General features: G+C 39.2%; 1 protein-coding gene across 4 annotated transcripts in view; it reads left to right on the plus strand.

Moving 5' to 3' along the window:
• TPK1 (thiamin pyrophosphokinase 1) overlaps positions 1 to 25,598 on the plus strand; it is a 303,481-nt gene that overhangs the window by 128,139 nt on the left and 149,744 nt on the right. For all 4 annotated transcript variants that reach the window (XR_008435994.1, XM_053971913.1, XM_053971909.1 and 1 more), the window contains one exon: positions 19,485 to 19,557. Coding sequence is in view for 3 of the 4 variants with exons in the window: in XM_053971913.1 (XP_053827888.1) it covers positions 19,485 to 19,557 (73 nt within the window). In the remaining variant the exon portion in view is untranslated. The remainder of the gene's footprint in view (positions 1 to 19,484; positions 19,558 to 25,598) is intronic.

Consider the following 25,598-nt stretch of genomic DNA (forward strand, 5'->3'; position numbering starts at 1 on the left):
AATGAAAATGTTTTTGAGACTAAAGCTGAGAAGGAGAAAAGTCTGGAATAAACCTAGCTAATGACTCCAGTGGAGCAACTGTTGTTCTGTAAGAGAGAAAGAAAGAAAGGCTTTGCTATTTTCCTCTGCAAGTTCCAGCAGTATCCGTGGGAGGATTGATGTTTTCTAATTTTGTAAGCTGCAGCAGTGGTGTTAAATATTGGTGACAGATCAGATTGGAATCGTGCACCTAAAGGTATCTTGAGTAGTGACAGAAAGGCTGTCCCAAAAAGATACCTGAAAAGAGTCAGTAAAGAGTCCAGTGCCTTTTTCTTTCTTTTATGTTAAAACATCATCTGTGAGGTTTGACAACAAATGGTTGTAATTAATGAAGTGACAGATGTGGATGTCAATATCTCTTCTTTCTGATGCATTCAATTGTAGGAAAAAAAGAAAACTTTGCATAAGGTGATTTTGGGGTGGTTTTGTACAGGGGGGAATTGTATGAGGAGCATGCATGGATTGATGTGATTTTTAGCTCTCAGAAAGAATTCTCAGGATGGTGAAGAATCCATTTTGAGTTAACATTCCTAGCAAGTGAGTTACTGGACCGGCACCCACTCTGCAAGCACCAGTCTGCTCTGATTGGCACCAAGGGGCCAACATTAATCCATTGTTTGAAGCTTTACAGCAAAGCAGTGAAAGCAGTTGTACAAGCTGTGGTTCTGCTTCTCATCTTGTGAAGGGGTTACTGCTCTCCGATTTCCATTCAGAGTCACAGTGTTTCAGCTTGAACAGCACTTTCTGACAAAGACAGGAGCTGGAACTGTACTACACTGTCATTTGGCTTAGTGGGATACTTAAGCTTCTGCTGGCTTAAACAGATAGGAATTAAATGGACAAATCCCTCCTCATTTCATTACTCCCTCTTCTCTGCCCTACAGTGAAAGTAATCGGGAAGAGCGTTCATGATCATGTTTACTGTAATGACCCTCTCCTTTGGGGATACTCTTGTGGCATCTTTTAATGGTAATTTAGTATTGATTTATGATTCTAATTGATATGCTGTGGCTCTTGTTCATTAAGTGACCACATGCAGGGTTCTCGTATTTTGTGTGTTCCCTGTAAAAACCTGTGCACTTCATTAAATCTCTACATTAAAGAAAGTATTTCCAGGCAGAGCAATATTCCAACAGCACACAGCAAATGTGCAGGAGGGTCCCAAGGTCACAAACTCCTTTCAGAGGTTAATTAAGTCTGAAAGAAAGATATTCTGTTGTAATTAAATAGTAATGAATGAGAGGCCAGGAATATTTGGTGCATAATGCTGTACCATGAGGCAAAGCCAAAATCACCAGAAAATTTATTGTTTTATTTCATATTCTATTATAAAATACCCTTGGGTGTCAGTGTAATTTTTATTCTCCAACTTGCCTATGACAGAATGGGGATTAAGTGGTCAGCACTGTCATGCATATATGTGATCATAATACACCTCAGTAGGGGTTTCAAGAACTCTAATAGCATTCCCAGTATGCTGAAGAGGGCTTTCATCAGGAGTGTGATGCCTTCCCCATTCTGCAGAATCACATTTTCAGTCAGAGGGGAAAGTACTTCCTTTGCCACGTTCACATTGGAAAAGCCATGGCAAGTTTTGCCTTCTTTTAGTAGTGCCAGCAGAAATACAGTCATGTTCATGACCCTGTTTAAGAGCTCATCAGAATTTTCCTTTTAGTTCTTGTGCTTCTGGGATTTAATATTTCAGCCTGTTCAAGTGCATTAGGCTGGATCATGGCACAGGACCATACACAAGCTTTCAATCCAAGCTACAAGTGTAGCTTTTTCTTTATTGTTTTCCCCAGCCTTTTTTGAAAATTAGCCAGTTCCAACATTCACACACTGACTTGGAAACACTCTGTTATCTCTGAAGAGTTAATTATTTTAATCTCTAAACATATTATAGGAATCTAGAGACCAAAAGCATGAGTTACCAGTAGGTTGTAGCCTTAATTCCTTACTTCTCTGTTTAAAAAGTAATTTTAATTATTTTATTTTCTCATCTGAAAGCTGCATTTGCAAACTCTTTTTCCCACATTGTAAAAGAAAGAAATGGAAAAAACTGCTCCTACATACTCCTCCTTGGAGCTCTTCTATGCACCAACATCAGCCAGAAGCACAACTGAAAAGAAGTGGCCCTTTTATTCCACAGCTTGACCTCTGGAAAAGCTGCATTGGCTTGTGAGTGCTGCAGCCTGCCCTTCTTGGGCCTTGGACCTGGCTGTGACCCCATGGTTTGGAGCAAAGATATTCTCCACCTCCCTCTCTGTCATGGATGTACCTATCTAGGTAAGGGAGGTAGTGTTTCTTAGAATTAGGGAGCCACATAGCCTGAAACACTTCAGACAGGATCCCCAAAAACTGCTGCTGTGTGAAGTGCACCTCAGGTTCATTGCTACCTAGAGAGAGTGGGTGTGCTGCACTTCCTAGAGTACATGGACCTAGATTTGAAGATGAGAATGGTCCAAAATCTTGGTGCCTTTTTATCAGCATGTAATCCAAATTCCAATTTATTACCAGCTGGTTGGCTGGTGCAGGCTTGTTTTGCTTTGGAACTTAACAGGTATTTAACAGGATTTAGGCAATGGCTTTGCTTATAATGAAGTAGGGTTTTCTGTTAATCTTCAGGAGGACTTTCCATTTCTCTCCAAGAACAATTATAAAAGTAATCTCAGTGACAGTTTTTCTGCCAGTAAAATATGTATCTCTTACCTCATTATCAGGCAGATAGGTCTAATCCTCCTAACTTTACACATTTATCAAAAACTTATCAACCTGAGAATTAATGTCCTGTTGGCATTAAAATGTGTGGAAAGAATTATCTAGCAGTGAATTTTAGACTGAAGGAATGGTCCACACTGTCATTCAGATGAGTGACATCTTCTGTTGAATGACATCTCTAATAATGGTTACACTCCATGTCACCTGTGGTAGTCTTCAGACTATTTCCAGAACATCTCAATATACACTAATTCAAAGTGTCTGATTCACAGCTCATCTGTGTCCAGTCTTTTCCAAAACATTTCCAATGCTGCATCCATTCAGGGTTCTCCTCTCCCTTCTTGTAGTGCACATGGTGCAGATGGCAGCAGGGATATTAGACCTCTGAATGTCTTCCCTAAGGAAAAATTACTGTAACTGTATGTAAGGGGAATAGCTTTTAATAAGTGCTCATCATTGCACTTGTATTATTTATAGGCAGATCTGTGTCCTCAAGATCTAGTTCTCATCATATAAGAAAAGTTAATTAATGTGTTGAAATCTAATAAAAGATTAAGTCAAAGTGATTATGACAATAATAGAACTTCGTAGAATAGCAGTTAAGGGTTATATAATTTTTTTAATCACAGTAAATTGTGAAGTTCATATGGGGGTATTATTACATTTTTTTTTTTATAATAAGCAGGGCACCAAGAGCATCATAGTTAACATAAAATTATTTTCAGCTACTCTGCTTGATAGAAAACTTGTGCAGAGGCAAATACAGGGATTTTTCTGGAATATGTATTACTTATCCAGAATGAGGTATTTTCTGTCTGAGAGTGCTTTTAGCCCACATAGACAAATAGAGGGAAAGGAGGGAAAGGAGGAGGATTGAGGAGGTACATGTATGTTTATAATGTTTCTAATGCCTCAATCCAGTGCACAGGCTTTTTTTTTTCTGTGATTGCCTCTAAAAAATAAGCACAAATCTATACATTGACCTGCCTGCATCTCATATCTGTCAGGTAGGTAGTTATCTCAATGCTTTCATTTGTGCTCTGAAGTGGCAATAAACTAAATGCTGCAGACACAAACAGGAAGACTGGCTCAGGTTCTCTTCAAACTTTCCCTCCGCAGCACAATTTCCTTGCTTTAGATGCAACATTAATAAGGACAGCCAGCTTAAGTAACAGGCAGTAGGAGCTTGGTAGGTAGATCCTAGCCACAGCCTGTGTATTAAAAGCTTAATAGCAGTAGTAGCACAAACCTACTTGCTCTGCTGAAAATTTGCTGTAGCACCCTAGTCTGACTGGTGGGTGGGGGGAGATGGACAGGCACACACATTTGTTTCTTGAACACAGTTAAGACTCTTGTATGTGAAGCTGGCAGTGTTCTGGAAACAAGCACAGCAAATACTGCCATTATAACTACTACCAGTCTCTGAGCTGTTTTAAAGTAGCTCAGATTTATATACACTTCAGTCAACCAAGTTCTCAATGTAGCCTTGGAGACCCTTCAGAGTGCCCTTTAGATTTCTCTTGGTCATGCTTGCAGATTTTTGGTTGGTTGGTTTTTTGTTTTATTTTGGTTTGTTTTTGTTTTTGTTTTTGTTTTTTTTTTTCCTTTTTTTTGTGTGTGTGGTTTGTGTTTAGTTGGTGGTGGTTGGTTTTTTCCCTTAGCAAGGATTATGTCGAAAATTGCTCTGTTTTGAATGTATTAAAATATAACAAAATAATTTTACATCCTCTTCTGCTCTACCAATTCTGAATGCAATGGTGAATTTGCTTCTGAGCTTGAGTTTTACATTGGATTCCTTGTGTGCTCTGACTCACCAGCTGCGTTGTGCGTAGCTGTGCTGGTTTCAGATGGAGCTGATACAGAGCTTCCCTCTCCCTGGAGAGGAAAGATCCTGGCTATATATACAGCCAGGCAGGGCTATACGTGTAAAGGTTTGAAGGACTGGGACCTAAGCGAGGATTTTAGCACATGTATGCAAATTTCTGGTGCTTGTCAGTGACGGCTATAGTTAAGGCCTCACAGTGGTAGAACTATAATGTGATCTGAAGGAAGGATTACTTGCAGACCTTGACCTCTTGCAGAATTTTGCTGCCTTGATATATTTATCATCCCTGGAATTGTTCAAGACCAGTCTAGGTGGGACTTTGAGCAACCTGATGTCATAGAAGGTGTCCCTTCCCATGGCAGTGGGGTTGGAACTAGATGATCATTAAGGTAAATCGTTCCATGATTCTGTGAATTGCTGTTAGCTTTTTCTCCTGAGTTAGGACTGCCAAATTTGTACCAAGCATAAAAACCAGCACAGACTCCTGTGATTATTTATGCTGAACTGAGGATCAGTATTTCCTTGGTAAAATTAGTTTAATAAGCAGAAGGCGACATTTTAGTAGGTCAAATGAGAGTACCATGTGTCCACAGTAGCCACCTCCCAGGTATGAGAGGTCTGAAAGGATATGGCTTGGTTCATCCTTTTGGTATTTATCATCTGTGGGCTAAAATGTGAAATAATTAATAAAAACCAGATCCTCAGCTTTTATAAGTTACCTTGGCTTGATTAGCTGCTGATCATTTATTCCAGCTGAAGATGGGAAAATATTTTATCTTCTGAATATCTCTGTGGCAGCTGGTGAAGGAAGCTCTGAGAAGCAAGAAGGACTTCAGGTTTTGACATGGTACTTTGGCCAGTTCAAAATTTAGGGGTATTTCCCTTAAGGAGTATTTCCCACCCTTACACTGGATACCATGGCTGTGTAATTACACTGTCTTCTTTTCAGATTAGCCATCCAGGGAGCTGCAGGGAGCTTCCCTGTGGTTTTGGGGATGGTAATGCCTAACTTCTAAAACAGGCTTTTTTTTTAGGAGGCATTGGAAGCTGTGCTGACTGCCAGGAGGAAGAACCTGACTGCAGCTAAGCTATTGGAGAAATTTAACAGCTAGAATAGCATTTCCTTGTACTTGGGAGTCTTTGGGAAAGAAGACAGTCCGTATAGTAGTCAGGGTGACACTGCAGCAGGTTTCCTTACATTACTGTATTTCATTGCAAGTTCACTAATGAGCAGTTAAAAGAAATAAAAATGTAGGTCTGTCAACCAAGTCACAGTCAACCAGACATTCTTTTGCATCTATTAAGGTGCAGAGCACAGGTATGAACTTCCCTGTTTGGTATAGCAGTTTAAATGTTTTACAGAAGAAAACATCAAGAGAGCTGATTTTTCCCTAGATGAATACATTTTGTCAGTCCCTCATTCTTTATCCCTTATAAAAAGCTTAACAAATAAAACCCTGGTAGAAAAACTATTTCAATTGAGTACATCAGGCTGTGATCAGAAGGCAGATTTACTGATACATGAGTAGCAGCTTTATTTTGTTTCTTAATTTCATCCATATGTCAAGTAACTATAAAAGGTGGTTTTATTCTTTAATTAGAGCTTCATCAGAGGCATTTTAATTGCAGCTGTGTCATGAAAACAGTCATTTGAAACACTTTTAATCTCGTGAAAGAGAGAACTGCTTGTGTGCATTCATAACTGTAAACCTGCTAACTTTGGTAGCTAAAATATAGCGCTGGTACCTTGCAGTGGCGCCGCACTCTAGAGGCAGTGACAGAGCCAGAAGAGCAAAACAAGGATTAAAGTGAGAACGATCTCTGCCAGTTGCAGGAGCTTTACAGAGCTGTGATGCTCCAGCCCACTGAAGGCAGAAACCCTGGTATACTAAACAGTTTCCCACCAATTCCTTCAGAGCTCTAAACCTACCTTTCATCTTTTCAATTAGTACAAACCTTAAAATAATTTCTATTAAACTTTGCAATACGTTGTTGTCTAAATCACAGGTTCCAGAAAATGAAATACAGTCATCCGTTGTACAGCTAAATTGTGGAGAAATGGGAGAATTCTCCCTTGAGTTTATCTGATGAAAGGAAGGGTGCTTTTTGGTAGAGATTACTCAGTATCAGAGCCCAACTCTCATTTTGTATGTGCATTTATCTTCTGCAGTCTCTCTAATTAATGCTGCAGTGCTGTGCTAGGCAAGAGGTGCAGGTACCTTTTGAAATGCTAATGTTCTGCTGGAATATCCTGGTTGTCTGTCAGCTCTGGAGAAGTTGCAGCAGAGGTCAGCAGCAAAAGGTTTAATAAAACTTCTGTCTCCCAGTGACTTACCTAGTTTCAGCCATACAGAGACAACAGACTTCAAACAGCTGTCTGCTGCTCAGTGTCTTTTCTCCATTCCTTGCCACATGGGCTCACACCCCCTAAAAACATTAAGTGATATGTTTTGTTCCTCTCTGTAGTCCGAGTGTTTTCAGGATCCTTAATGCATTGTTTCTCTGCAAAATATTATAAACCTTATCAGTGTAAGGGCTTGAAACTTGAAGGAATTATGTTAATATATGTTACGGTGTGAACAACCTCCTTTCGCTGGTGGCTGATCTTAGGGAGATTAAGATTAAGGAGTATCAGGAATAGTGAAAGGGAAATAGACTGGTGTTCAGCCCTCACATCTTTAAGGGAGGCCCACCAAGAATCAGAGAACTCATATGCCTCTCACTCTCAGGCAATAGAGGGGCACCTGGTAGATGAAGGGGAGTGGAAATGCGTCCCTTCTCAGGGAGGTAGTAACAAAAATTCCTCCTGCCCCCCATCCCCTAGCCAGGTGCCACTTCAGAATAGGTATGAGGCCCTGGACCTAGAGAGCCAGCTGGATGGTTTTGAAGAAAATAATCTGCCCAGTGAGCCTCCCAATTATGACTCGTCTAAAAAATGGATTACCACCTCTAACATCAAGAAGAAAAGAAGGGTAATCGTAGTGGGTGATTCCCATCTAAAGGGGATGGAGGGCCCCGTATATAGACCAGACCCATCCCACAGGGAAGTCTGCTGCCTCCCTGTGGCCCAGGTACGAAATATCACTGAGAGACTTCCTAGGCTGATTCAGTCCTCTGATTATTACCCACTGCTGATACTCCAGGCTGGCAGTGATGAGATTGAAAAGAGGAGTGTCAAGGCATTTAAAAGGGAGTTCAGGGCACTGGGTCAAGTGGTTGATAGGTCAGGTGCACATGTAGTGTTCTGCTCAGTCCCTTTGGTGGCAGAGAAAAATGATGAAAGAAATAGGAGAACTCACATCACTAACAACTGGCTCAAAAGTTGGTGTAATCAGCAAAATTTCAGATTCTTTGATCATGGGGCAACCTTTACAGCACCTGCTCTACTGGAATCAGATGGGATACATCTCTCTGTTAAGGGCAGGAGGTTTTTAGCTCATGAACTGGCAGACCTTGTTGAGAGGGCTTTAAACTAGGTCTGAAGGGGGAAGGGGATACATCTGGGCTGTCTGGAAGCAGACCCAAGGATGGCAAGACTGTGTTAGGGGAGAAATCAATGGCCCAGCTGAGGTGCATGTACACCAATGCACACAGCATGGGCAACAAATGCGGAGAGCTGGAGGCCATGGTGCAACAACAGAACTATGATGTAGTCGCCATCACAGAAACATGGTGGGATGACTCACATAGTTGGAGCACGGCATTGGATGGCTACAAGCTCTTCAGAAGAGACAGAAAAGGGAGAAGAGGTGGAGGGGGGGCCCTTTATATTAGGGAAGTTTTGGATGTCATAGGTATTGAAACTAATGACGACAAAGTTGAGTCCCAATGGGTAAGAATTAAGGAGAAGGCCAACAAGGCTGACATCCTACTGTGAGTCTGCTATTGTCCACCCAACCAGGATGAAGAAGTGGACAGCTTATTCTATAAGCAACTGAACAATGTTTCAGGATCATCAGCCCTTGTTCTTGTAGGCGACTTCAACCTACCAGACATCTCCTGGGAACTTAATACAGCAGAAAAACAGCAGTCTAGAAAGTTTTTAGAGTGTGTGGAGGATAACTTTTTGTCACAACTGGTGGGCCAGCCCACCAGGGGAGAGACTATATTGGACCTGTTGTTCACAAATAGAGATGGACTGGTGGGTGATGCGGAGGTTGGAGGCTGCTTGGGGCACAGTGATCATGAAATTATAGAATTCTCAATTATTGGTGAAATAAAGAGGAATATAAATAAGATCTCTACATTGGACTTCTGGAGGGCAGACTTTGGCCTATTTAAGAGACTTATTCAGAGAGTTCCTTGGGAAACAGCCCTTGAAAACAAAGGAGTCCAGGAGAGATGGGCGTGCTTCAAAGCAGAAATCTTGAGGGCACAAGAACAGACAGTCCCTGTGTGCCAAAAGATGAGTCGATGAGGCAAACAGCCAGTCTGGATGAGCAATGAGGTTTTGAAGTAACTTAGAAATAAAAAAAAAGGATGTATCATCTTTTTAAGGAGGGACTGATTTCTCAGGAAGTATTTAAGGGAGCTGCCAGAGCATGTAGAAAAAAAATTAGGGAGGCCAAAGCTCAGTTTGAACTTAACTTGGCAACTTCTGTTAAAAATAATAATAAAAAAAGTTTTTACAAATATATTAATAGTAAAAGGAAGGATATAACCGACCTCTGTTCCTTATTGGATGAGGCAGGCAACCTAGTAACTAAAGATGAGGAAAGGCGGAAATGCTTAATGCCTTCTTCGCCTCAGTCTTTAGTGGTAAGACAGCTTGTCCTCAAGACAACTGTCCTCAGGGGTTGGTAGGTGATGCCAGGGGGCAGAATGGTCCCTCCTGTTATCCAGGAGGAGGCAGTCAGAGAACTGCTGGGACACTTGGATATTTATAAATCAATGGGACCAGATGGGATCCACCCTAGGGTGATGAGGAAGCTGGCAGACAAGCTTGCAAAGCTGCTCTCCCTTATTTATCAAGAGTTATGGCTCACTGGTGAAGTCCCAGATGACTGGAAGCTGGCCAGTGTGACACCCGTTTACAAAAAAGGTAGGAAGGAGGATCCTGGTAATTACAGGCCTGTCAGCCTGACCTCAGTACCAGGTAAGAAAATGGAACAGTTCATACTGAGTGCTATCACACAACACTTACAGGATGGCCAGGGTATCAGACCCAGTCAGCATGGGTTTACAAAGGGTAGGTCATGTCTGACCAACCTGGTGTCCTTCTATGACCAGTGACCCATCTGGTGGATACAGGAAAGGCTGTGATGTTGGCTATTTGGACTTCAGCAAGGCCTTTGACACTGTCTCCCACAGTATACTCCTGTAGAAGCTGGCAGCCCATGGCTTGGACAGGAGCACTCTTCGCTGGGTTAGGAACTGGCTGGATGGCTGGGCCCAGAGAGTGGTGGTGAACAGTGCTGCATCCAGCTGGCGGCCAGTCACCAGTGGTGTCCCTCAGGGGTCTGTGCTGGGACCAGTTCTATTTAATATTTTTATAGACAACATGGATGAGGGCATCGAGTCCTTCATTAGTAAATTTGCAGACAACACTAAGCTGGGAGCTTGTGTTGATCTATTGGAAGGAAGGAGGGCTCTGCAGAGAGACTTAGATTGGTTGGATGGATGGGCAGAGTCCAACAGCATGAAGTTTAATAAGTCTAAGTGCTAAGTTCTACATTTTGGCCACAAAAATCCCCTACAACATTACAAGCTGGGGACAGTGTGGCTGGACAGTGTTCAGGCAGAAAGGGACCTGGGGGTGCTGGTCAACAGCCCATTGAATATGAGCCAGCAGTGTGCCCTGGTGGTCAAGAAGGCCAATGGCATCCTGGCCTGCATTAGGAATTGTGTGACCAGCAGGAGTAGGGAGGTCATTCTTCCCCTTTACTCGGCGCTAGTAAGACCGCATCTTGAGTACCGTGTCCAATTCTGGGCCCCTCAGTTTAAGAAGGACGTTGAGATGCTTGAGCACATCCAGAGGAGGGCAACAAGGCTGGTGAGGGGCTTGGAACACAAGCCCTATGAGGAACATTTGAAGGAGCTGGGGTTGTTTAGCCTGGAGAAGAGACTTAGAGGTGACCTTATTGCTCATTACAACTTCCGTAAGGGAGGTTGTAGACAGGTGGAGGTCAGTCTCTTTCACCAGGCAGTAACTGACAGAGAGTGTCAGAACAAGAGGACACAGTCTCAAGTTACATCAAGGAAGGTACAGGTTGGATATTAGGAAGAAATTTTTCACCGAAAGAATAATAAAGTACTGGAAATTGTCTTCCCAGGGAGGTGGTAGAATCACCATCTCTGGATGTGTTTAAAAAAAGACTGGACATGGCACTTGGTGCTATAGTCTAGTTGAGGTGTTAGGGCATAGGTTGGACTTGATGATCTTAGAGGTTTCTTCCAACCTCATTATTCTGTAATTCTGTGATTCTGTAATATGTTTAAGGTACTTAAGCACATCTTCACCAAAAATAAAAATGGTTTGGTCAGTGGCTGCTTTACAGGCCATCAGAGCCTAGGATAAGAAGCATGTTCAATAACTGTACAGAATCAACTTTGCCTTTCAATAATTGTGTTGTAATCAGATGTTCTGGTTTTCTCCTGAAGATTTTTCTTATGAGCAGGTGTTCTTTAAACGAATTTTTATATGACAATTCATTTTTCATGGCTGATCATCCTACTTATAGCTAAGTGTAGAGGTGTCTCTTTTGTGGCCACAAAACAGAATATCCATCTATAAAATGATGTGTGTGTGAAAATCAGAAAAGAAAATGCAGGCCCAAAGAGGAGAAGCATAATATAGACTTTTGAAAACCTGCAGATTTCCTCTTGTTTGCTTGAAACAAGTTGCTCAGTAAGGGGATAAATCTCTTCTCATTGTACTCATGACTCATTGTGTAGAAAGTGCTCTAGAGGATTTCTGCTGCAAGCTACTTCCTTCAGTTTCTAGCCCTGAAGAAGCAAAGGGCTTCTTCAAGCTCAACCTCCCCTGCAAGATGTTCTTCCCTGGTTTTGGAAGTACGTAAACAGATGCTAAACTCGGACCAGGTATTTACTTTACTTACTCTCACTGGAGTACCTTAATGGAAGCAAGGAAATCCCAGTGAACATCTTTCACATGTAACTTCTTACATGTTTGATTGTACTTGACTTTTAAGTGTTAGTGGTGTGAAAGTTCACAGAAAGGACACCTAGAGTTTAAATACTAGTCATTCAAACTGACTTTTGAAACTGTATAGTTCAGATTTCAAGCCATACTGTAGACATTGTTAGTAACTGTCTGATTAGGTGGAAAATTATAATATGCATGTTTCTAGCATTTCTGGGAAAGAAGAGGAATTGTTTATCTTGTCTTGGAAAAGTCTGTTGCCTTTTAGCAGCAACATCTAACTTGGGTGGCACTCCATGAGGCCCTGAGCCTGCTATGGCTTCTAGTGCCATCTTTTTTAGACTAGTTTCTAAATCTTTTGTGTAGTTTGTGACTGCTCTAAGTTTACCACATTTTAGGTCACATCCTTTTGATTCTTCACACACAGTATAAAATGTTAATAAATAATATACATTTCTTTAATGTAATGGCTGATTTTTCTCAATTTTTGAGCAAATTCTGCCATCTGTTGCTTTGACACGAAGAGGGAAAACTGTTTTAAGGGTCTTGTCAGCCTCTGTCTTTTCAGTGAGTCAGATACCCTCACCTGTCAGAGGCTGCAGTGCTTATCTTCTCCCCTCCTTTCCTCTGGCTTTGAGTCGTAGAAAACTGGAGTCTGGCACTTCCAGACAAGTATTTATGCTTTGCTAGCATTCAAAATCATGTGCTTATGGGTGACTCATGCTGAGGCACTGGAGCGTTTTTTGCCCCTGTGTTAACATGCATCCCTGAGCCATGCTGCCCTATGCAAGGATGAAAACTCATGGCTCAGGTCCCTTTTTTTAAATTCCTTTTGCCAAGGATCCAACAGCAAGGCTTGAGCCTGTGCAATGCTGAGTTGTGCTGAATAGCTTCAGCTTTAATTTGCTGTAAGATCATACATTGCCATCAGCTATCCTTTATTTTAAGAAATACTTCAGTCTGTGAGTAATATAAACATACCCACAGGTACTTAGCAGCATTCCCTGGGAGTTGCTTGTTCTGAGCCTACTGAATTTTTCATTAAGTACATGTACATACCTGAACACAGGAAGATGTTCAGCACCATGCCAAACAAGTGAGTAGTTCTTAAATCTCATAGCATGACTTATTTTCATACTATATCAATTGCAACTGAAGAAAAGCTTCAAATAGTGACTATTAAAAAGAAAAATACAACAGTTGTATCTATCATTAACTCTTATCTTTGTCACTGAGGGACAAGGTTTTGAGGCAGGGTGTAAGCTTCTTTGGATATGTAATGATAATGGGAGAAAGTTGGCTCTCCCCTGTGGAAGATGTCCCCCTGATGTGTACTTTACATAGCAGTTTGAGCTGAGGGTAATATGTTCTTCAATTTATTTTAGATACTTTATTATTTGCAAGGTGACACTGCATACCAGACAAGCATAAATGAATGCATTGTTGCCTTCATATCTTCACACATTTTCATCTTTTTCTTTAAATCATAGGATTTGCAAATGAAATAATACTTATATGCTCTTTAAGCTCTTTAAAAAGTAAGGAAAAAAGAGTTTGTTTTTCAAGGTTGCCTAATATTCAAGTACTTTTAACCACATAACTATCTGACTGTAATATGCAGATATGCTAACAGTCTGTGCAAAGAGTTTAGGTTATCTGTGTATAGCTTGATACATGCATATACTTGCTTTCTTTGTTAAATTGGTGTTTACAGTGCTGGTGTTGTACCTCTTCCCTTTTTTTTTTTTTTTTTTTTTCCTTAAATTTTATTAAATCACATCTGAAATTATTGTAGTGTGCTGTTTGGGAATTGTTTTGTGTAAGCAATTGCATAATGAACATTAGGGTTTATTAAGGCCTTTGAAGAAGGCATGGGAAACAGTTGGGTTTTTTTTTTTTGTTGATGTTGTTTTTTCTCTCCAAATTCATACAGAACTAGCACTCACTGTCAGTGCCATCCTACTACAAACATTGTATAGTGATAAGGGAGGTTTTGGGGATCGAAACAGCAGTGATGGGACCCATGGAGTCAGAAAAAGTAAGCTTACTGTCTTCAAGATATTCTTGTTTGGGAAATAGAGGGTAGACAAGCTAAGGACTGGGGTTTAGCTGTTTTTTAAAGCCTCATGATAATAATAAGTTATGGAATCATTTGTGACATCTCTTCAAGATTGATCAAACCAAAATTCTTTTGTATGGTCAGTTTGAATTCATTAATTGTGTTGGTATTTTAGTGTTGGGCTTCTGAGCTGCAGGTGTGACCCTTTCTTGTTGTAACCTTGTAGGTAATGCATGAAGGTATTTATAGGTTGAATAGACATTAAATCTGAATATATCTCTCTATCTGACATTTCTCCTTTACCCAGGAACTCACCTCTGTGCAGCTACTTGGAGCATCCAAATATGCTGCTCTGAGACAATATATAAAAGGCACCTGCTTGTGCTGTACATGTCTCTGAGAGTTAAAAAGGCACTTTGATCTTCACAGCAGATAACAGTATACTTTTGACAGATTAAAACAGATTTAAGACCTTTCGGATGAGAACAGCCCTCACTTACTCTTCCTGTCAAGACATCAGGAAGGCAAGCAGAAAGTGCACCTTAACAGTTAGCAAATACAGAGTTGAGAGCATTACCTTTTGTTTGTTGGGTTTTTTTTTTTTTGTTAAACTGTGATTGTAATACTTATCCTGAAGTAGTGCTAGAGAGTTTTATCTTCTATGTTCCCAACTACTAGATGCTTACAAAAGTCACAGCTGACTTTGCTTCATGTTCAGTCTGCAGCATTTTATCCTCACCAATTTTTATTCCACAGGGATGTAGCTTGTGTGTGCCTATTAGTCCAGGGTAAAAGGCACCCATTTTCAAATTTATTTCTAGTAGTGAAGAAAACACATAAGGAACCCCCTCTGTGCCCTCAGATGATACAGCTGGGGAACACACAGTTTGTCTGCATAGGATTATTTTCTGTGCTGTAGCTGAAGGAATTAAAGGGTGTACAGATACTGCCTTTAAATGCTCATGTCTCTGATGTTAACATTTGTTTAAAAAAGGTTAATTGCATGTAATTATGTGCTAAAGAAGCTGCATCACAAGAAAAGTCAATAGTACTAGGAAACTGTAACTTTGAATTAATGATAGAGCTGAGCAGTTATGCCCAAGCATTTTATTTAAGAAGGCAGCATGGGTTTTTAGTATAAACTGCTACAATGTGATGGTTTTGTCTGGGTTTTTGTGTTGGTTTTTTTTTTTTCTTTTTCATAACTGTGTGAAAATGCATATTTAACACTTCACACTGAATTCTTAAAGTGAGTGAATAAAGAAGCAAATATTCTGATGTTTTAAATTTAACATTAATGTTAAATGTGTTAAATGTTAGTGTTCATTAGTGCTGAATATTTAAAAACAATGTTGCTATGTCTATTAGATGTATTACTTGAAGGTAAAAGGCACGGTTGTGCTTGTTTAGCCTCAGAGCCTCAGAGTATAATAGCTTCTATTTATTTTGTAATCTGTCTATGATAAGAATCAATTGCTGCTCTATGGTACTGGTGACTAAAAATTTATTGGGGTAAATGGAAACTATGTCAAACTTGCTGGAATCTCTTTTTTTCCCCCCTCCTTTCCAGCTCAGGGTCCTGGGAGTTCAGTCAACATTCAGCCTTTATCCAATTTGTATAAATCATCTAGCTGATATCCATCTCCAAACTGCTGATAAATAGCAATTTTTCTTTCCTAAGCTAGCTAAACTTTTAAAGGTTTCATATGGAAAACCTTTTTATGTAAAAAAAAAAAAAAATCGATAAAAGATAAGCAGTATGGTATGGAAGTGTCTTTGAATCCTTATCTAAAAGTAATCCTGGCCCTTGTGACTCAATACTCATTTTAGATGGATACAGTATGATTCTAAAATACCCCGATGAGGAAAAAAAAGGCCAGTCCAAACAACGACAGAAAGCACACACCTAAATCCAAACAAAATAAACCCCTCAACACCCAGAAAAACCAAAAGATTGAAAAGAGTAAGAAAAACTCCAGTGGGCCCAAACCTCTGAAGATTTTTCGTTGCCTAGTGCCTGGTGTTTTGCTTCTTGACAACTCTAGAAAAGACTTGGTAGATTAGGCTGATCTCACATGAATTTTATACTTTCAGTCCCATTAGATTAAGGATTTGGCTCACTCCTGATAAATGTCAATATAAAGCAGCAGAAAATCAAGCCAGCTGAGCTGGTCATGACCTTATATGCATAATGATAATTAATAGCTAATGAGACTGATAAAATATGGTTCTGAAATGCAGTAGACTGCATCATCAGGACTGTTTAGAAATTAAAATTTTAAATTGCACTAGGAATTAAAGACATATTTTGCCATCATGGGCAAAAAGTTAAACTTCTTCACTAAAGGATGTGTGTCAGGTATGTCACTGAAATATGTCATCTTCAATACAGTTATGCATCAGAATAAGAACTATTCATTAATTTAGTTCAGAGGGCAGGAAAACATGGGTTAGACTAATAAAATATCTGGTTTTAATCTGTACTTTAAATAAGGGCAGCTGTTTTAACTTTTATGGAGAGGCTTTTCTTGTTACTTTTCTCCTGACATAATATCTTCCACTGAAATAGAAGTAAGCTTGATGTGTGATTCTCCCAAGCCTGTTCTCCTGCACCAGAGTCTTTACTCCAAAGTAAATACAAAACTATATGAAAGTAAACAAGTGAAACCCAATTATTACAAAATATTCTTCAGTTATTTTAGTATGATTTCTTTTTTCCATATATCTCTCAACTATTTCCCCTATTTCTATATTAGTGCTAATCTCTGAGGTTAGTCAGTGAAGAATTCTTCACACAATGAACTTTGTTCACTTTTGTTAGTTGGAAAGAGCCTTGACTCAAATCTGCTCACCTGGATCAAGCAATTTGTTTCACAGAATTCAAAGAGGACTGTGTCAAATGCAGCCTTTGACTCTATACTGAATATTGCCTTACTTTTGTGTTGTAGTTGAGACAGAGACAAAAAAAAGCAACACGCTCCATTTTCAGAAGGTTTCAAACCTGTTTTTATTATAGCATGTATGCTTTTTATACATTCTTACAAAACTCGTAAGTTTGCACTTTACTCATTCGTCACAAGAAACAAACTGCTTATTGGAATAGGTAGTTGCAGGTTTCTCTTATTTATCCTTCTTTCTTTCTTGGTTTCTATGTCAACGACCTTGGTAGAGAATTCTTTCAAACTCCTCTTATCAAACTTCTCTCTGGCTCACAAAAGTTGCTGTAAAACCTCTTCCACACTTTTGCTGGTTTGCATAGTCAATGAGCTACAAAGAGCAGCCATCCTCCCTCTGAAGATAAAGCAGACTTATTTTTTCATGTCTGTGAGGCAGACAGTGGAGTTGAAATTTACTAATTTTTTTTTTAATTCATCAGGCATGACTTTCTGAACTTTCCTTGTTTCTGGTGTTTCTAAAAGGGAGGAAGAAAAGAAGGAATTCTTCTCTTCATGATCATTAATGGGAGGCTTAGACATCTTGAAATTTTGAAGTCCCCAGCCACAATTCCTTATTCCCTTTAGTCACTTCTGGTTTTGTGGTTGCTCCAAGTGAGTGATTTAGAGAGGATATGTTGAAAATGGACATAGAGCTTCCTGGCAGAGGAGATGTGTTCAGGAAGCACAGCCAGGAGCCCCAGCAGACCCCATGGAGGGTGCATCTGAAATGCCTGTTCCTTCTGCTTGGAAAAAATCAAACTAGCTTTTGATTGGAAATTGTTTTTCTTTGGATGAGAACAAAAGCTGTGAATAAGCACTTGATTCTTAGAAGACTTTTTTTTTTTTTTTTTTTTTTTTTTGGTTAATTCTTCTCCCACTTACATCTCTTGAAGCATTCAGGAGAAAGAGTTGATTATTTAAAAGCACTGCGATTTGTAGCTGCTGTAGAGAGAAAAAAAAAAAAAAAAGAAAAGAAAGACACTTTTGGATTTATATATGGCTTTTCAGTAAGATAAACAGATTTTTGATCACAGTGGATGTCTATGTCATACCAAGCTGGCATTCCATGACAAGTGGCTGCTGTTCTTCCTGCCCAACCTGCTGGAACACCTCCAGGGTTTCTATTCAGGGCCATCACTGAAATGCATAGAGTGAGTTTACTTTTAATGGCTCTGTTTTAACCAGGAGGAAATAATTATAAAATAACAAATTGAAAGAGAATACCTACAGGTTTTTAGGCTTGTTGTATTCAGTAAATATTTCATTAGAGAACTCATGGAAAGGTAAAAAAACAACTATTTAAATTTTAACTTTTGAAAATGTAGTAATTTTTGTACATTGGAAAGGTCAGTCTTTACAATGAAGGAGCAAACCTAATTTTCTGTTTAGTTTTGAACCATACTGATGGAAGCATATGAAACAGAGCACTGAAGCATTTGGATTTCTCCTACTTGATTGCTGTATCCTCAGTCAAACCCAGTGCAGCAGGGACTGCCCTTCTCACTGAAATGAGTGTTGGACAATCACTTCTGGAGGGATTCTTTTTAGAACATATCCTTTTATAACAACCTTAGTAATGGTGGAGAGCAGGGAATTTGAAATGCCATAGTTGCACATGACCTAACTCACAGCACTTGCATGTACCAGCTTCCACTGGAGCAGCTTTCAGTTTTCAAATAAAATGGCCACCAGTGACCATGTGTCTCTTTTGAAATCTTTGCATGGACACAGAACATGAGATTTTTATAAGTGTCATTGATATGAGGAGACCCTGCAGCATTCTTCTGAAATCATGTGGCAGAAAAAATATGTCCCAATATACTCTGCTCAATTCCTTGTAACACAGTTTAAGCTGGAAACTAATTTGCTGATGAACTGTCATCCTCCTTGTAAAGTATGGTAGCTGTGGAGTTAACTAAAATCACAGATTTACTTTCAAAACTCAGTGCAGTCTTGTCTGTTGAAACAGTGGAAACACCCTCTCGCCTGTCAGCTGCTTCTTAAATCTCAAGAAATTGTGCAAGGTGGAAAGCTGTGTTGTATGTTTTGGGGGGCATTGTGGACTTTTTCAAAATATTTTCTTTCTATAGCAAAGGGCAAGATTCATTAGGAATTTGATATGAATTTATGCAATAAATATTTTTAAGCATTCTGCAATTAAAAAGCTACATGTGGCAAGGAAAGATAAATATCACAAAATTATTTCCATGTGCTTTGCAGCAATACTACTGTACAAATGATGGTTAGGAGTTGAAATTAAGTTCATGTGAGAAAAATCACTGAGCATTTGGCTTCCATATTTTGGAAGTATTTTTAATAACTGAGAAGAGTAGGAATGAGATGACATCACTAACAATTAAAATACAAATCCTTGAAACATTTATGGCATACCAGCTGTCCAAGAAGCATCATCATCTTCTGACAAATGATATCCTCTGAGGCTTGATGTACAGCACTCAGATATGCTATTTCGAACACTTTGCTGACTGAATGATACATTTGAAAGATATTTGAAAGTTGTCTTTCTAGGACCAGGCAAATACAAGTCTTACTGACCCGGAGAGATATATAAGCATCTAAGCAATGTGCAGCTCCCTCGGCAAAGGGACAATAGATTTACCAGATTTACATTTTGTTTGTTACCTTTTTTTGTATCACATCAACTTGTTTAAACATGCCTTTAAGGAACTCATATTCCTTTAAGAAGATTAATGCTTGTAGCCCATAGTATTCTTGAGAAAATAAATATTAAATATAGTAAGATGGATTAATTTTTCATTTCACTGCTCATTGCTTTTCTTTCAGCTTCTTACCTGATTACATCAGTGGTGATTTTGATTCCATTCAGCCTGAAGTCAAAGAGTACTACAAGGTCAAGGTAAATTAAATCCCTTTAAGTTTTTCTGTGATAGATCATTGCAAGATCCAAGCCATTAGTGCTCCAGTTGGTCATGAAGTGATTTTGGCTTCATTGCTTCCTTTGAGGCTTCAGTTGTAAACACCTGAGAAACTCAGAAGTTGTGTTTTGTGGTACTGTACTAAAATAAACACAGGAGGTGCAGTACTGCCCAAATCCTGGGTGAGTTTTCATAGTATCAGGTGATTAAATTGATCATATGGTGGTAGAGATTACAGCATCTAGAAACTAGGATAAAACTTCCTGAAAAATCTGTGGCTTCTTTTGCATGGTGAGATACCTAGAAATAAAGATTAATTTGCCATGATTTCCACCTGATGGGTATTCACATACTTTCTAGAGAAAGTTTCTCAGTGTGCTATTTGTAGGATATGACTTTACCTTTTTAGAGGAAAGTTGCAGATGGAGAAATCTGTTTCTTTCCTCACCCACTGAAGCATTGAATTACAGTCAACTACTTCTGCTACACTGGTGGAGTGCCCTCCCTAATGAGTTATTGGATAAATTCCTACCTGTGTTAATTTATTTCCAGTGAGTAGCATAAAGGTAAATTCACTTTTCTCAGGTCTTAGGGCTCAAAGTTCTGCCTTTATCTGACTCTTTGGTATTTAACACTTCACCTGCCTACTTATTTAGGCTTTTGTGATGAGCACAGTTCCTCACCCTTGCATCTTGGACACAGGCTTCTGCAAATTCAGAGTTTGCCTTGACAGGCCAGCTAAACTTTGGAGCAGGCTGTACTTGCAAGAGGAATGTTTGATCCTTCGGAAGTAGTTGATTTAGTCTGCTGATTCATGTGTAAGAATGAAATTTGCCTAAAATCTTCCCTGATGGTTTTGGAATCAAATTGTTAGAACAAAAGGTTTCAAACTGTGAGGGGAGGGCTGAAGGAGTGTGTAGAGCAGGGTTATAGTCTCTCTCTGGGCACTGTGGGGTTTTATTTCCATATTCTACCTCATTTTTTAGGATGGAGAAATGTGTGATGGCTGTTCACCTCTAGGAGAATCACTCAAGAAAAATGCTCAGGAATCTAAATTACAGCTTGGGAAGTGAAAATAAGATAAAAAGCTTTGGGTTAATACTATTCACTACAGACTGAAAATTAATGATCTGTGAATAAATTGATTCAAGAAGTATTTGGACAACTCACTTGGGCACATGGTGTGACTCTTCGGCATGATGCTGTGCAGGGCTGGGAGTTGGACTCACTGATCCTTGTGGATCCCTTCCAGCTCAGCTGCTTCTGTGAGTCTGTAAAAGGGGAAACTACAAAATGCACTACTCTGTTTGGCATGGACATGGGCAAACCCCAGTATCAGCACAGGCTGGGGGATGAACAGATTGAGAGCAGCCCTGCCGAGAAGGACCTGGGGGTGCTGCTGGACATGACCCAGCCGTGTGCACTCAAAGCCCAGAGAGACAAACATGTCCTAGGCTGCCTCCAAAGCAGTGTGGCCAGAAAGGCAAGGGAAGGGATTCTGTCCCTCTGCTCTGCTCTGGTGAGACCCCACCTGCAGTGCTGCATCCAGCTCTGGGGTCCGCAGCACAGGAGGGACATGGACCTGTTGGAGTGAGTCCAGAGAAGGACACCAAGATGATTAGTGGGGTGAATGGATCAGGAGATGAGGAAAGGCTGAGAGAATTGGGATGGTTGAGCCTGGAAAATAGAAGGCTTCAGAATGACCTAATTACAACCTTTCAGTACCTGAAGGGAGCATAAAAGAAAGATGGAGACTTTTTACAAGAGTATATAGTGACGGGACTAGTGGGAATGGCTTCAAATTGATAGTAGGTTTAGATTAGATATTAGGAAGAGTTTCTTCATTGTGAGGGTGGTGAGACACTGGAAGAGGCTGCCCAGAGAAGCTGTGGTTGCCCCACCCTTGGCAGTGTTCAAGACCAGGTTGGATGGGACTCTGAGCAAGCTGGTCTAGTGGAAGGTATCCCTGCCCATGGAGGGGGGGTGGAACTTGATATTCTTTAGTATTTCTTCCAACCTGAACCATTCTATGTTTCTGCAATTAATGCTTATATGGAACAGCATGCTGGTAGGTAGGTAAGTCCTACCAAAGAATACAAGTTAAGGATAATTCAACAGAGAGGGGAGATGGAAGAATCCAGTAGGTATTACCCTTTTTCAGAGGGATTACTTTTCTGGCCATAGCATCCTTTTTGAAAGCTTAGTTGCATCTTACTTGTAATGCGCAGTTTACATCTTCTCTATGAACACATAGTGAATCAATCTGCTTCATGCAGAGTTCATCCATCTGTGCAAGGGCTAAACTGATAAGCTGTAAAGGAATCAGTAATTAATCAGGATTTTAAAGGTGCAATGAACAGCATAATCTAGCCTACAGAATCCTTGACTGGGCTCTTCGTACAAGACTGAGGAAAATGCAGATAGACTTTAGAATTTTAAGTTTGGGTGTACATGGTAGGAAAAATAATTTTTTGCATTTTTAAATTAACTTCCTATAGTCATAAAACTAGAATGGTAAGTATGGGTGAGTCTCTAAGGAGATCTTGAGCAAAAAACGTAATTAAACACAGAAACTGGAGAGAGCTGTATATTTCTTCTTTTTTAAAGCATCTCATTCATTAAAGCACCCTCTGTAGTGCAGACAGTTTCCAAAGTCGCTGTCTTTTGGAAGTGCTATATGTGTTCATTACCCAAAAGATATTAGGACTGCTTAAAAGAGGCTGTGGGAGAACTTCAGGTGAGTAGATCAGTGTAGCACCATTGACTTTAGGGATGCATCACGTTGTCAATTAGGGTTGCTTCCCATACCATCCTTCATACCTATGTGCAGATTACACCAAGACAAGGTAAGCCTCTATCATTAGATAATATTTCTGTGTTGTTTAAAGTATTCTCTTTTATCAGTTGTTTTTTATCATTTCATAAAAGCTATCTATATTGGCAGAAATTAATGCATTGTGACGTTTTCTACCTATCTGAAGATATTGTGCCGCTGCTTAAGAAGAGTTACTTTTTCATAGTAAAGCTTATGGATGTTAATCACTGAGCTATAAAACATAATCGTATGCAATTGTTTGTGTCAAAGGCAGCGCAGTGTAGTGCTGGGTAAGTAGTGGGGTGTATTAAACTCAGTGCATGAAAGTAATGGTTATGGGAAGCATTGTCTATAGCAATTGTATCATGATCACAGCCTAGCAACAGCCTGACTCTTCATTACACCAGCTTCATGCCAGGACATTGATCCTGGATTCAGAAGGTTTTCTACCTCATTTCAAGTGATGAAAGCAAGGAGATTTTTGTCACTACAGGAAGACATGACATACAGATTTCCAAAGCCAAGGGGTTTTACTGAATGGGCTATATTTAAGACAGTTGCTCTGGTGTTTTTATTTGAGCAGGGATTACAAGACAAATGTTTCCATTTTCCCTTTAGGAGGGCAATCACTATTGTATTGGGGAACCTTATTTAAATAAAGTTCATAAGCATGAAGCAAATCAATCCATTTTATCTGTTAGGTGTAGTATGCCATAGTGAAGAGATCTAAAGGCAAAAGTTCTGGTTTGGAAAGTAACTGTGTAACAGACTTCTGAGTGGGATGTATCAGTCAGGAGTTAGGCATTTATTTTGGGAGAGAATAAGTAAGCATGTGTCAGAGGTTATTCAGCTTTACTTTTTATTTTCTGTGGTCAGGGTTTTGCCTCAGTGGCTTGTCAAGGGTGTACTTGTAGTCTTCTATTAAAATTTATTAAAATATTAGATATTATTTCCCCCATTTCTTAGAGTTAAATAATGTTTAAACTGGATAAAACTGCACCACAACTCAAAACGAAATGTCATATTTAAATTTTCTTTTTAAAATCATATTGCACTATAAATGAAGGATAAAGAATAGCAATTTAGTATTCTATATTCTGTGTGTTTTCTGTCATTGTTAAAATAGAAATTGAGAAGAGATTTTGTGCCTTCATGATAAATATACATGTTCATGTGATCCTGTAATAGATGCACTGGCATTCTTTCTCTGTACAGTATGAAGTGTATTGGAAATGACACTGCACAAAGCAGGGAGGATTTGTAGTGATATTTCTGTCACTGGAGTTTCATCCTTTTCTTGCTTTAGCTGAGTATTTCTATTATTGAAACCTTTTAAACACTGCTTTGAATTAAAGCAGCCATTTGTACTGTTACGCCTCAAACAAGGTTCTGTTTCTGAAGTCTTAAGACCAAAGACATTATCTAAAATTACACCAAATCTGTACTTATGCCTAGAAACAGAAGGTTGAATCCAGTGTTCTTTGAAATCCATTCTGTGCTATTTATTAAAAATCTGGTTTGGCTTTCCCACCAAGTAAACTTCATGCGCCTTGAAAGACTGCGGCAGACTTAGTAGGCTCTACTTCAGATCTCTAATTAAATGCTGTGAACTTATTTACAAATCCACTTATTTTCCTATTCTTTTTTGGTTTTGAGTCCTGTAGAGCTGCTTATTTTTGCAGGCAGTTCTGCAGCTGTAGCACTTTCTTTCCTATTTTCATTTCCAGGGCTAATGGTTATCAGAGCTTTGAAAAGGTTTAATAGGTAGGGTGTGAGTATTGTATTTTTGTTCTGTGATGATGCACCTATAATTAGACTTACAAAATGTATTGGTAACACTGATGCAGTGCTTTTATGTCTCTCCAACTTCTACACTTTCTGAATAAACTGCATGTTTTAGGCCATGTTCCCTGCTTGCTTTCCAAGGCCAAACATTTTAATAATTTTATGAAATCACAGTGTTAATTGATTTGCCTGAGTTATATTACTATAATTTAAAACAAAGAAAATGATTAAGTTTTTATGTGCCTATTTTAATCTATCTTTTATCCCTGAATGTTGCATTTTTTTCCTAGTACTAATTTTTAATACAGGATGAGACTTCAGATATTAAAATGCTTGACTCATTTACAGCATTCTTGTTAGACTGAACAGTTATCTAAGAAAAACATGGTTTATTTTAGGGCCTGGCTCCTTTATGAAATGTTTTGAGGTTTCAGAAGGAACTCTAAAATTTGTGCAAGTGGATCTGAAACAATTCACTCTTGCTGTTGGACTGGCTACTTGACATGCTTGACATTCACCACTTAAGCTTCCAAGCAATCCCTTGGTTAATATGTTCTGCTGACGACAACTTTGACAAGTATAAAAAATGCTATGACTACCTCAGCTCTGCTTCTGATATGTTGAGGGTGCCTGGTGCCACCTGGGCTTAGATCCAAGTTGTAGTTTTTTTCTACTGATGTACATTTATTGAAAGACCCTCAGTGTCTTAATATTGATAGATGTTCATAAAATCAAAACTATTTATAAATCTGGTATGGCCCTGCTATTAATTGTTCAAACTGTGTATTACTGTACATTCAATTTAGGATTTTAGACTGGAAGCTTTCTGGATGCCTTAGTCATGTAATTATTCAACAGGAGCTTTCACAAATGGTTCCATTCTTGAATAGTATGTCAGAGGTCTTGTCAAGACTGTGTTTTCAAGTGACTTGTCTAGGTGAATCTGGTTATGTGGATTTCTTATTCATGCTAAATGAAAGTAACAATATCTCAATGTTCCAGATATGTCATATATTTGTAAGAGATTCTGTGCTTGGTGGCACTTTTGTAAAGGTGAACATGACAGACAGTCACATGGTCAGATCAAAGGTTCATTCACCTGGGCCAGAACAGAATACTGTTGAAAGCAAAAGTATGCACAGTGGGGCTTCTTTAATACAGTTTTTCATCACACTCTAATGGATTGCTTAAAGATTTCCTATGTCTTTGTGTTTAATAGCTTCACAGATTGATTTAATTTTCCCCAAAAATAATCTACTCCCTTTTCTTCATACTACATTGATGAGAATGCAAATATCCACCAAAAAAAAAAAAACAAAAAAACAAAAAAAAACCCAAAAAAAAAAAAAAAAACCGAAAAAAAAAAAAAAAAAACCAAAAAAAAAACCAAAAACACCAAAACAAATAAACAAAAAAATCCCC

The sequence above is a fragment of the Vidua macroura genome, chromosome 1 (genome assembly GCF_024509145.1).
Source record: "Vidua macroura isolate BioBank_ID:100142 chromosome 1, ASM2450914v1, whole genome shotgun sequence".
Taxonomy (NCBI): Eukaryota; Metazoa; Chordata; class Aves; order Passeriformes; family Viduidae; genus Vidua; species Vidua macroura.